This window comes from Moesziomyces antarcticus, assembly GCF_000747765.1.
Source record: "Moesziomyces antarcticus DNA, scaffold: scaffold_v10010, strain JCM 10317, whole genome shotgun sequence".
NCBI lineage: Eukaryota > Fungi > Basidiomycota > Ustilaginomycetes > Ustilaginales > Ustilaginaceae > Moesziomyces > Moesziomyces antarcticus.
The window spans coordinates 296,791-308,872 of record NW_014639000.1 but is presented as its reverse complement, the minus strand read 5'-3'; the positions used below and the strand labels follow the sequence as shown (position 1 = coordinate 308,872).

General features: G+C 61.0%; 4 protein-coding genes across 4 annotated transcripts; 2 read left to right on the top strand and 2 right to left on the bottom strand.

Moving 5' to 3' along the window:
- Positions 1-93: 93 nt before the first annotated feature.
- Positions 94-482, top strand: PAN0_010d4036 (50S ribosomal protein L36; the record flags this gene model as incomplete). Its single annotated transcript, XM_014800491.1, has 2 exons — positions 94-393; positions 471-482. 2 exons carry the CDS (start codon positions 94-96, stop codon positions 480-482), a joined length of 312 nt encoding a protein of 103 aa, XP_014655977.1.
- Positions 483-672: 190 nt separating this feature from the next.
- PAN0_010c4035 (uncharacterized protein) lies at positions 673-2,649 on the bottom strand (the record flags this gene model as incomplete). The annotated part of the gene is made up of 1 exon (XM_014800490.1): positions 673-2,649. The coding sequence occupies one exon, from the start codon at positions 2,647-2,649 to the stop codon at positions 673-675; it is 1,977 nt and encodes a 658-aa protein (XP_014655976.1).
- A 417-nt stretch (positions 2,650-3,066) lies between these two features.
- PAN0_010c4034 (uncharacterized protein) lies at positions 3,067-6,198 on the bottom strand (the record flags this gene model as incomplete). The annotated part of the gene is made up of 1 exon (XM_014800489.1): positions 3,067-6,198. The coding sequence occupies one exon, from the start codon at positions 6,196-6,198 to the stop codon at positions 3,067-3,069; it is 3,132 nt and encodes a 1,043-aa protein (XP_014655975.1).
- A 2,218-nt stretch (positions 6,199-8,416) lies between these two features.
- On the top strand, positions 8,417-12,058 carry PAN0_010d4033 (mannose-1-phosphate guanylyltransferase; the record flags this gene model as incomplete). The annotated part of the gene is made up of 4 exons (XM_014800488.1): positions 8,417-8,952; positions 9,125-9,574; positions 9,926-10,622; positions 10,706-12,058. The coding sequence occupies 4 exons, from the start codon at positions 8,417-8,419 to the stop codon at positions 12,056-12,058; spliced, it is 3,036 nt and encodes a 1,011-aa protein (XP_014655974.1).
- Positions 12,059-12,082: the final 24 nt, after the last annotated feature.

Below are 12,082 nucleotides of genomic sequence, written 5' to 3'. Positions count from 1 at the left end.
ACCTGCTACATCTCACCATCTTTGTTCTTGTCAGGCAACCAACTCTCAACACCCTACACACGGCCTCCTCGATTCTATTCTACCCGTGACAAGATGTTGCAAGCAGCACTGCGCGTTGTGTCGAAGCCGTTGCGCACGGCCGTGACCGCACAGGTACAGGTGCGATGCTGCTCCTCTGCCACCTCGGCCGCCATGCTCAAGGCCGCCATGACCACAGCCGCCCGTCCCGCAGCACCAGCCCTCCAGCAGTCGGCAGCGCTCGCATCGACAGCAGCTCAGCAGCGTGGAATGAAGGTGCGCTCGTCCGTCAAGAAGTTCTGCGACGGCTGCTCCGTCGTCCGCCGCAAAGGCAGGCTCTACGTCATCTGCTCCAAGGACCCCAAGCACAAGCAGGTAGGTCTTCCAGCCAACACTGATCTGATCAGACAGCAGCGAACAGTTGCTGATGCCTCCTTTGCCCATCTCTACAGCGCCAGGGATAGTCTCATCATCAAATCACGTCGGCTGCATCCGACATCGCCCATTCCCTGTATTTGTACGCACCACAGAAAACACGACTCATTTCACGCAACAGACCTTCGGTCAGACTCTCGAACGGCACTCGTCCGGATCAGCTGCATGCACTTCATTTCGGCGTGGAGTCGAGAAAGTCGGGCAACTACAATTTTGAGCCTAGCTAGTGGGCCGGAAGCCTGCCTCCTTCTGCTGGAGCAGCGCCTCGATCTCGCGGATCTCGGTCTCGACATCGGCCATGCGCTGGTTGACGCTGGTGAGGCGCTTGTTGAGCTTCTCCTCGTACTCTTCGTCCGTGACGCTCCTGATGGGCATGGCATTCTTCACCTTGGACAGCCACGAAGCCGACTTTTGCGGCTTGGTCTCCTGCGTCTCGCTTGCGGACGGTGTCGGCTGCACGTCAGCCATCGGCGCCACAGCCTGCGATGCCGACACAGCCGCATCGGGGCTGGATGGCGAGGCGGCCACCGGGACAGGACGCGGCGAGGGTCGAAGCAGTGCATCGCGCACAATGCGAGTTTCGTTGCCTGCCAATTGCAGCGCCGTGCACGCCACGCCGAAAGTCGCCACGCCCTTGTGAATCGCTCGTGGACCTCGTGTGAAGGCGGCAGCGCCCGCACCGACCACCGCACCCGCCAGCCCACTGGCGAGCAGATTGTGCGTGTGGCGGTTGGGTGCCACCGTGCGCAGTCGCATGCTTCGGTTGGCCGGATCCGGTCCACTCGACGTGCGGTTCAGCACGGGCGAGATTACGTACTCGCGCACCGCAAAGAACGGAAACGCAAAAGCAAACGTGCTCATCGCCATCCTTGTGCCCAGAATCGTGCCTGCACCTTGACGCCCCTTGAGCACGCCGTACGCCGACCCAAAAAGGCCGCCTCCCAGAGCGGTGAGCAGCGAGCCTTTGACGACCTGGATAGGCGCATCCGACTCGATTTGAACCCCGCCACGCTCCTCGTTGACCGACAGGATGCCATAGCCACGTCGGCCATTCGCACGGCTTCGTTGCGTGGCATCTTTGTCGCCACCCGCCGGATCGTCAAGAAACTCGCCGCCACCCCACCCGCTCGACTGCGGAGAAAAGCTCGCGGGCGACGACCAGCGCGGATCGTCTTGGTCACCCGAGAGCGTCATCACCGGCTCGTCGCGCGAGCGCGGCGCCGGCCGAAGTGGTCGCGAGGGAGGTGCACTGTTGGCAGAGCCGAGTTGAGCGCCCTGCGATGGCGTGTCGGACGGCTCTGCCTGCGCCGATCCTGAGCGCGAGTACGCAGTGCGCGCGTTGTCCTGGCGGATGCGCTCCCACTTGCTGGGCTCGACACTGCGCTCACCCCGCAGCTGCGCCCAGCGCGTTCCAGCACCTGTGCCCGTAGGCGACTCGCCATCGTTCGAAGGGCCGGCAGCCGGCATACCGGCGTTGCCGCGTCCATTTCTCGTGCTGGAAGACGGCTGCGAAGACGAGAACGAGTCGAACGAATCCGAGCCTCCCTGTGTCTTGAGGTTTCCCGTACTATCGAAGGAGGCTGCCTCTGTCTGTGCGGCGCGTTCGCCGCCCCACTCTTGCTGAGCATCGGTCTCGCCATCCAGGCCCTTGGGCGGGGCAACGCTCACCTGGGGCTTGCGTCCCTGGCGCTGCTCCTCGATGGCACCCGCCAGCACCATACGCAGATGCTGAGGGTCTTCCACATCTTTAAGCGCACCACGGCTCATCATGATGCCGATGGGCATGGTGAGGAACGAGCCTCCAAGCCCGCCCACCACACTCCACCCGAGCTTTGAAAGAAGACGCGGCGGCGGTTTGCGCCGTCCGAGCAGCACAAACGTTCCGGCAGCGCCGAGCATCCAGCCGCCGTACTTTGTGGTGTCGACATTGCGCTTGATCGTCTTGAGCGCCGCGAGCTCGCGTTGGGTGAGCTGCTTCTCCGACTGCGTGCCCGCAAGGCCAGGCAGCCGAGTCGTGCCGTTGCCTGCCGCGTTCGGGCTGTGCTGCGAGCTGTCCATGTTGCGTGCCTGCGCGAGCGACAGGACTTGTTGCAAAGGATCGCGAGGCGTCGGCGTGTGTGAGCGCGGTCGATGCAACGATCCTGACGGTCGTGGTGATGGCTGGGTAGAGCACGTGTCCTGATGGTCAGTCGGCATGGACAGAAGCAGACGGCTGACTAGAAGGCGGCTTCACCTGCGACTGCACGGTTGCTGACTGTCCGGTCTCGTCGTCCAAGCAGAACCGCAGCTCAGAAATAGATGGACCAAATGTGGAGGCGCGCCTAGACGCGAGACTTAACAGCCATCTGCAAAGCTTCAGCATTGTTAGGTCCCTCAAGTGCATAGCATTGCTTTGTGCAGCCGAGGTTGGCGCTTCTTGATGTGGCCTCGAAAGGGCACCTATGACCGTCAGCCGTGGTCTGCATGATGCCCATCTATACTCTGAAACATGCTGCTCTGCATAGCCGAGGTGCGAATCGTCCAGCATCTGAGCGAAATAAAGTGGCATTTGGTCTACGATGCATTGCGAATGTTCCTTCCGTGCCGACAAGTGAGGATCGAAGACAATCCGGTTCAGCGCGTGCTACCACCGCTGCCACTAAAGTAGCTGAAGGCACGCGAGACGGATGCAATCGCACCGCTGGCCGTGGCATTGGTGGCGGCCGGTTTCGACGGCGCTCCGAGAACACGGGTCGTGACGAGTGTGTCTGCCGGCGACTCGGCCTCACCAGCCTGCGCTGCACCTGGGAGCTTTGGCAGCCCGATCCCCAGCCCTGTTCCGCGCTTCGTCTGCTGAACCAGCCCGGTCTCGTGCCCGGCATCGTCCTTCACAGGAGGCAGCGAGACCGCCGCCGAGCGCAGCGCGATCTCATTCTTGCCAATATGGCTTTTGCGCGTCGCATGGCTGGTGGGTGGAGCCGCGGCGACCGTGACCATGAGGTTTTTGATGTTGGGCAGCGTATGCCTTATATCGATTACGGTGACCGAGTGAACGTTCATGAGCTGTTCGATGTCCTTGTTGAGCAAGAAAGCTGCATACTCGTACCGATACCTCTCCATGCTCTTTGCGTACAGCGGGAAGGCGCGCGGACCGCTCATGAGCGAGATGCCGTCCTGCACCACGGCTCGACTGCCCGCCGTTGCCAGCGGATAGTGGATCGGCGTAGCCAGATACGTGCTGAGCAGCAGCACCAGCTGTGCCACCATGCCAAATGCGCTGCTGATCGTATCGTCGTCGAACGGATGGAAGATGGGCCGTGTCGCTGCAGGCACGTGCCGTTTTACGGTGTCCTTCCACCGCTTTTCTTCATGCGCAAGTTCGGCCGGCGGCAGCGATGCAACAGCGTTGGGCAGCGGCAGGCCACAGATGGAGAAGAGCAGCGACGATGCGTCGGATAACTCGACAGGAAAGATGATCTCGAGGTCTCGCAACAACGACGCTTGCTGCGAGTGGACATCCAGCGATACGTCGGCCCGGATGCTGCGTAGCGCGCTCAGCTCCTCTCGAAGCTGCTTGGTCGTACGCTGTGCGGCCTCGAATAGCGCGCCAGACGCACGCATCGCATTACGCCGCGCTTCGAGAGCCGCCTTCTTGGACTCTAGCTCGGCCTTTCTCCGCTCGAGCTCGTGCGCTTCGTCTCTGGCCAGTCGCCGCCTGTCCTCGCATCGTGCTGCTTGCTGCTCCCGCTTGAGCCGGAGTTGTATCTGCCCAGAAGGCTCCCGCAGCACGTTCCCGATCTGCCGCCTCAGGGCATCCACTTCGGCCATCATTGCTCTAAGCTCGGCCTGCTTTCGAGCCACATGCCGCGCCTGTTCCAGAGTGTAGCTGGGCATCATCTTGGTCTCGCGGAGGCTGAGCTCGAGCGCACGTCGCTGCTCCTCCTCGAATGCTTTGCGTCTCTCGCGCCTTCGCGTCTCCGCAGCGCCTGGAAGCGCGAGTTCCGCGGCAGGAGAAGTCGCAAGGCCAGTGTTAGACACCTCTGTCTGCGCGTGTGGGCCTTTCGGGCTGTCGGGAGTTGTTTTCCGCACCGGCGTGTTCTCGGGGTCCGAGGCATATCCATCTCGAGAAGTTCGACGTGGGAGACCCGGTGATCGGGGCTTGCCCTTGCCCACAGCGGGTGAAGGGATGGCGCCACCGGAGGTGCCCGTATCCGTGGTCCTTATGATGGAGTCGAGCGGGACTGTATAGTAGACGATGCTCTCTAAGATGCGTCGCGTCCGCTCTACTTCTCTCTCGCTGGCTTTGCGCGTTAGTGTGGGCTCCGTTTTCTTGCCCTCTTCTGATGTCGATTTGGCTACTGCGGAATTCGAGCTCGGTGCTGCAGGCGACAAACTTGCACGGCCTGAGAGCGAGTTGGCGCCCAGCGCCAGTCCAAGCACGATCGAGTTGGGCGGGACGCTGAGCGTAGCGTCTTGATGATTTGCGGAGAGCGGCTCGAGGTCGCGCAGATCGACGCTTGATTGGCACACGAGCTTCCACTCCTCTGCTGCTCGTGTCCCAGCGGGTTTGCCTGAGGTGGCACCTGCCCGAGGTGCAGGCGGCGGGCGCGCCCAAACTGCAATTCGAACCCTAGAGGCTTCCAGAGGCGCAGCTGGGGATAGCATGCCTGGCGACAAATTGAAGTCGCGCTCCGGCAGGATCGAATCTCCCCCCTGATAGCCCCACGAATGATGCAGGCCGGGTTTGGAGTTTGGGCTGCGGTAGAAGATTTTCTTGGGCCCTGCTGCATTTGCGCCCTTGTCAGTCGAATTGTCGCCGTCGACTACGGAGAGCTCGACGTAGCATTCGAGCATGCGCTCCTGCATGATCTGCGCGAGGCTCTTGTGCGAAAAGAGCGAGAAGCGCGAGGAGGGATGGATGCGGCCCGAGGCGCGCGTCGGGCGCCGCGCATCGTCTGATGAGCCCATGTGACTTTCGTCAAAGCGAACGCTACGAAAGCTGCCGGAGGATGTCATGCTGGTGGTCCTCGCGCGATGTGACGGTCTGCGAATGGTGCGCGACGAGTGTGAGGAGCTGCGCGAGTCGGAGCGCGATAGCATGGTGGTGTTGGCGCCAAGCTCGTCGAGGAACCCTGATGTAGATGAATTGCCCGGAGATCCGGATTGCATCCTTGCATCTCTGCCATCGCGTGTGCTGGAGGATCGCTTGAGGATCGGACGTGGGCTCGCCTCTGCGTGAAAACTGTCGGCGGAGCCTACCGAATGCGCACTGCTGGCCAGTGTCAGCTCGTGGTCTGACGTGCGGCGACGATTGGCAAGGATGGCAGGGCGTCCACGTGCATCTCTACGCTTCCCTGCTGCCAGTGTCCTGCTCGCAGTCACGGGAGAAGCGAGGTCGTCGTCGAGCTCATCTGCCGACGGATCGTCGGATGAGTTTGGGTCGAGCCGACTCCAGCTGGCACTCCTGCGGCGTCGATGCGCGGCGTCTGTCTGTGCCTTGCTTTTGCCTTTGCTGTTGGATCGCGCGAGACTGAGCGTGAGATCGGCATCGTCTGAAGTTGTGTGGTAGCGACTCGAGCCGCCGGGGCGCTTATAAGCAAGGGTCTGGAGCGCACGGTCGCGTGTTGGTCTCAGTGAGAGATTGCGAACGAGGATGGCACAGATGTTGCCTATACGACGCTGTTCGTGATGAATGACAGCATCGGGCGTTGGTGCGTCTGTTCCCAAGGCTGGGCCGGCAGTTCGTGGGGGTGTACCAGCGGACATGGTCGTCACGGAGATACCAAAGTGCGTGAGCCGAGGTATTGCTTTTGGACAGCGGGTAGCGCGTCGTCCCGGGTTGTGTCTAGCTCTGCATCGTGCACCGAGGCGAGAAGCCACTGGAGTCCGATCTGAAGAGTCGAAGAGGGAGGGTGTTGGTCGCCCTTGCGATGAGAAGAAAGGTCGGATGCTGTGTTTGTGGAATCGTGTGTTGCCCTGCCCGACTCGGAGACCCTGAAGAGCGCCACGCTCGCAGCACGCCGGCACGCCCCTCTCGCCTCCACTCCAACACGACGAATCTGCAGGCCGTGCGCTTGGCTTCAGTGTGTGAGGCCGCGCTTCATGACATCGATAAAACAGATAATGGTAGTGGTCTAACATCTTGTCGTATTTTTCGAACATCTGTGATGCTCCAACTTCACACTCGAGCTGCCTTCTTGACAACAGCACTTCAGCGTTATTGCTTTGTCTTGATTGAGACTGACCAGCCATGTTTCTCATTGGGCAGCGCCATGCCATTGGCTTGCTAGCTCGACTGTGTCCAAGCACTTTCCTTCGCGAATGAAAAATTGGGGTTCAAAAAGTGGGACGCGAAAAGGACCAAAATGAAGCCGCGGAACTGGCTGCATCCGCACAAGGACATCATCGGAAGCAAGCGATTGGATGGGCTGCCATGGATGGCGTGGGAAGGCTGGCGGCTGTTCCGACTGTGTGGTGTTTGTGCGTTTGTGTGTGGTTTCAAACCTGGGCGAATCGGCTTGACCGTGTTTCGATGAAACTGGAACGGACGATCCCGCTGGATCGTGCGGCACGGATACCTCGGATTCCAGACGACCGTTCTGGCGGGTGGAGGGCGCGAGGCACGATCGAGGCAGAAAAAAACGCAGCGATGCAGGAACAGCAGGGCCCACGACATTGCCGTGGCATCGAAGCAGGGACCCTCGAACTTTGCCGTGCAGCTCAAACCCCAGATTCGTCGACGGCGCAATGGACGGACGAGATGCAAAGCGAGACGGCATGCAAGGTCCGACTTGAGATCTGCGAACAGACAGGCACGATGACGACGAAGCTATGAGATCGCGAACGACCGTGTGTGCCTTCAAGATCGCGAGCAACAGCGCCCATCCTGCCGTCGCTCGAGCACTCGACACGCGAGGTCGATTCAGGGCCAAGTTCCGCGAGCTGTCCGCGCTTTGATGTTGCGAGCTCGGCTGGGCGAAACCCTGGAAGGGTCACCAGGCTCGAAGAGGGGAACCCACCAGGAACCCACGACTGGCTTGGCAAACGATGGATCTGTAATGCGATCGATGCCGACGCAACAAATGCTTTACTATGCGGCCACATCATCGCTGCATGATGCGAGTGCAAACAATGCGGCTGGCGGCTAAAGCTCTGGCGTCAAGGGCGGACTGCAACGCCCAAAGCAGCGGCGGACTTTGGCAGATAGAGCTTGTCATGAGCAGCCAAGGATCCCCAGAATGATCGGAGCCTCGCGATCGCCCATCTGGTACCGAGGTAGCGGAGCAAGCGGTTCGACTGAGTGCTGTGCTGTTTCTTCTTCGCCTTTTCCGCCGATGCTAAGCGAGCCTGAGAAAGAGCGGAGGGTTCTGCGCATGATCGGGAGAAGAGACCATGCTGTCATAGCTGAGGGCGGAGTTGGCAAATCCGACTTTTTGAGCATTCTCGTTCAAGAGCGAAAAATAGGGCTTTGGTGTCTCAAGGAGCTGATCATGACGATCCCATTCGGATCAGCGATTGCACTCCGCTTTGCCTGAATCGCCGCGGGTCAGCGAGAAGCGTTAAGCCGGCCAAGTCGCCGCGGCCTGTTAGGATGATCGCTGTGATCTTTCAACGCAGCGCCCTGAAGACCAATCGCCGACTGACGAGGAGTCCCTCTAACTACGGTTGAGACGAATTGGTACCCGCTCGATCTGCGCAAGTTGCTCTTGGAGTGGCGAAGATGCTAGGTACCGACTTTCATAGCGGCAGTGTCTCAGGAGCCGGTCAGGACCGGTGGCGATAAACAAAATTCGACAAGACTTGCGCTAAGTTAGCGTTGCAGCCACGCGTGCCTGGAGAGCGTACTAGCCCCAATCCGCTAGACGACGATAAGGGTCTCAAACGTCATGTTTGGTGGTGGCCGGACCGGAACAAGCGCGTGAGAGTGTGTATCGAACGGTAGCATCGACGTCCTAGCCACCGACGTGCCAAGGCGTTCGACAGCATGGATAGCCTAGCGCAACAAAGAAGCGTGCACGCCTTTGCACGTTTTGCCGTCGACAAGATGCGCCACTTCCGGCGCCGCCTGTCAATTTGTGGCTCCAAGCTCCAGGCGCTCCGGCAAGACTCGGAGGCAGCAAGTCCCGCCTGGTCGGATGAGGCGCATAAATTCAGCCTCGAGGATCCGCGAGGTGCACCACGGGATGGTGCATCTGCACGCGGCGGCTCAATGCGTGCATGTTCCTGCCATGTCCTGGATGCCAATCATTTGCGGAGCGCACATGGGTTGGCGACAAGATGCAAAGAAGAAAGCATGCCAGGAAAGGGAAAAAGCCAGCTCAACGGTCGAGAGTCCGACGCCGAGATGCAGGCGCACATGGCCGAACGACCGGCCACGGGCTACGGAAAATTAAAAAGGGGAGTGGAACAGGCACATCCACGCTGGAAGAGCTGCACCAGTCTCGGAATTGCATCGGCGCCGTGGCCTGGCTTGGCCTGGCTTGGCCTAGCCTTGCCACGCTTCTGCCGTTGGTGGCTGTCGTATGTAGCCTGCGCAGCTGGACGCTGTGTACTCCGACAGACCGGCAGCGTAGAATGAGCCGAGCGCTCATGACAAGCTTAAGGCGACAATTTCCAACGGCCAAGTTAGTGTGTCGGAGCTGATCCGCTAGATGCGTCTGAACGGCACGGCACGATTTGGTTTGACTTGGAGTGGATTGAATGCGCTGGTCATGGCGGAACGGGCGCTCGATGGTCGGGTGGACCGATCAAGCGTTTATGCTCTCGACGCCGCGATTCCGCGTGCGCTCGCTCTCGGCGGAAAGGAGCGACGAGCGACGAGCGTCGGCATTTCGGGCGACTTGCGAGGCGCATCCCGGCCATCGAGCCATGTCCGCCGCTTCCGCCATCTCGAACGTCACCAGCGACCGAAAAGCAAAGCTCTACTCGCATTCCACGGCTCTCGTGCCTGCGGTAGAAGCAGCAACATCCTTCGACCGATCAGCATGGCGAGTGCTGTACGACGTCGACTTATTGCACTGCCGGCGGCGGCCATCCGCAGACAGGCCAGGCTGTGCCGGGCCAGGCTGGCGAGACGAATGCAAGCCGTCGACGTGGAAGCAGCATCGCGACTCTGCGACCCTGCGCCGCGTGCTGTCCCACGGTCCAGCTCGTTGACAAGAAAAATAAATAACCAAATATTATGAATTAAATTAAAAAAATACGTTTCTTAAAAAAAACTAGACATGCGGCGCAGCGAAGAACTGGCGAGGCTAGCTACTGCACGAGTGAGGCGCGCTAAAGTGCCACACTTGAGTTGGGCCCCTCGCTAAGTCCTAAGTCACGGCAGCCGGTCGGTCCACCCGAAGTGCCGCGGCGTGGCAGGCGGCAGACAGGCAGGCAGGCACATGCTCCGTCCTCGTCCTCGACCTTGTTGCTTGCCGCTCGGACTGCCGTGGCTCTTTCAAGAGCAACCGGACAGACGCACGCTCTTCCGCTGCTCGCCCGCCCTCAGCGTCATCAACAGAGACAGGGACCCTTTCGGTGCAGCAGCCTCTGCCTGCCAAAACCTCTCGCTCTCAACGCCCAGCCATCGGCCCACGGCGACCACCATCGACACCGGCAGCCACCCGTCTGCAAGCACTCACTCTTGCTACCCTCTTTTTTCCTCCGGCTCTGCCTCTCTCTCTATCATCGCCTCCTCTAGATCCACCGCTACCACTTCGGCCAAACCTCCGCTCGTCTCACCGTCTGCTCCTTCTTTAAATATGCCGTCTCCTCCCGCCATCTCCCCCTCCTCGTCCGCTGACCACGTCTCCACCAGCGCCACGCCCGCTCCCTCCTCCTCGTCCTCCTTGCATCCTTCGCAGCTCGCCATCCCCACTGCGCCTGCCACCCTCTCGGCCAGCCAGTCTCCGACGACTCCCATCGCCATCCCACGCAGCAGCTTCCTCGACTCGTCCGTCGACCCGCACTCTGGCTCCAAGCTCGACGACTACCGCATCAGACCTGACCCTGCCAGCGCTTCGTCCACCACCTCCTCTTTCTCCTCGCGCGACGCTCGACTCGCCGCAGACGAGGACGCCCTCAACAACCTCTCGGCTCAAGACCTCCACACCGGCGAAGCCGCATCCTCAAGCAACATGGGCAACGTCTCGGAACAGTCTGCCCTTGACCAGGTGCTTTCGGGCATTCTCACCATGCAGAAGGAGGTGAGTGTCTGCTTTTCGCATCTAGATTGCTGCCACTCCTTGCATTCACTGACCCACAGACACTCTGACCCGCCTTTCCGCAGCTCTCCCGTCTGCACATCCGAATGGACAACATGGAGACCCAGAACGAGGCCAACGCAAGGAGAAACTCGTTCTACAGCTCCATGACCCCCGGATCCATGTCGCCAGCGCTCAAGAGCCCAGGCCTCCTGCCACGTCTCGGCCGCCGCGGCTCCTCGCCTCCGAAGAACGGCACGCTTGACCTCCTCCACGCTCCTCATCTGTCCATGGGCGGTTCTTCACTAGCACAGCCCGCTCCTCTGCTCGCCGAGGAGCCCAAGCTCGGTCTTTGGGCGGTCGTCCCTGCCGGTGGTGCCGGAACGCGCCTCTGGCCCCTCTCGCGCGAGTCGTACCCCAAGTTCCTCCTCGACCTCACCGGCTCGGGCCGAACGCTGCTCCAGAGCACCTGGGACCGTTTGCTGCCCTTAGCTGGTCAGGCACAGATGATGATCGTCACGGGCCAGGCTCACGTCAGCGGCGTTGCCGCTCAGCTGCCTGAGCTCGAGACCGCAAACGTGCTCGCAGAGCCTTCGCCCAAGGAGTCGATGGCTGCCATCGGTCTCGCCGCAGCCGTACTGCTCCAGCGCGACCCCGAGGCGGTCCTCGGCTCGTTTGCCGCCGACCACATCATCTCGGGTCGCGATGCCTTTGAGTCGGCCGTCACAGAAGCCGTCGCCACCGCCAAGGCCGGCTACCTCGTCACCATCGGTATCGCCCCTTCGCACCCTTCCACCGGCTTCGGTTACATCAAGCTGGGCGAGAAGCTCTCCGTCAACGAGGCGCCCAACGCCCGCCGCGTCACCGAGTTCAAGGAGAAGCCCGATGCGCGCACCGCCTCGGCCTACCTCTCCACGGGTGACTACCGCTGGAACGGCGGTATGTTTGTCGTCAAGGCCCAGGTGCTCCTCGATCTGCTCAAGGAGACGGTCCCCGACCTCCACGATGGTTTGACGCGCATTGCTGCTGCCTGGGACTCGGATGCGCGCTCGACAGTCATGAGCGAAATCTGGCCCACGCTGCCCAAGATCGCTATTGACCACGCCGTCGCCGAACCGGCATCGAAAGTGGGCAAGGTGGCAGTCATCCCTGCCACTTTTGGTTGGGACGACGTGGGAGACTTTGCGTCGCTCGCCGACCTCATTCCTGCCGAGGAGGGCGAGCCGAGGATCTTGGGCGACCCGAGATTGGTCGTCACCGAGTCGCAGGCGGGAGGTCTCATCATTCCTGCCGCGGGCCGTCCGATTGCGTGTTTGGGTGTCGACGATGTCGTGGTGGTCGACACGCCAGATGCTCTGCTGATCACCACCAGGGCCAGGTCGCAGGACGTCAAGAAGATTGTGGGCAGGACAAAGAAGGTCTACCCGGAGCTGTGCTGAGCGCTTGATGCGCGCACGCAATAA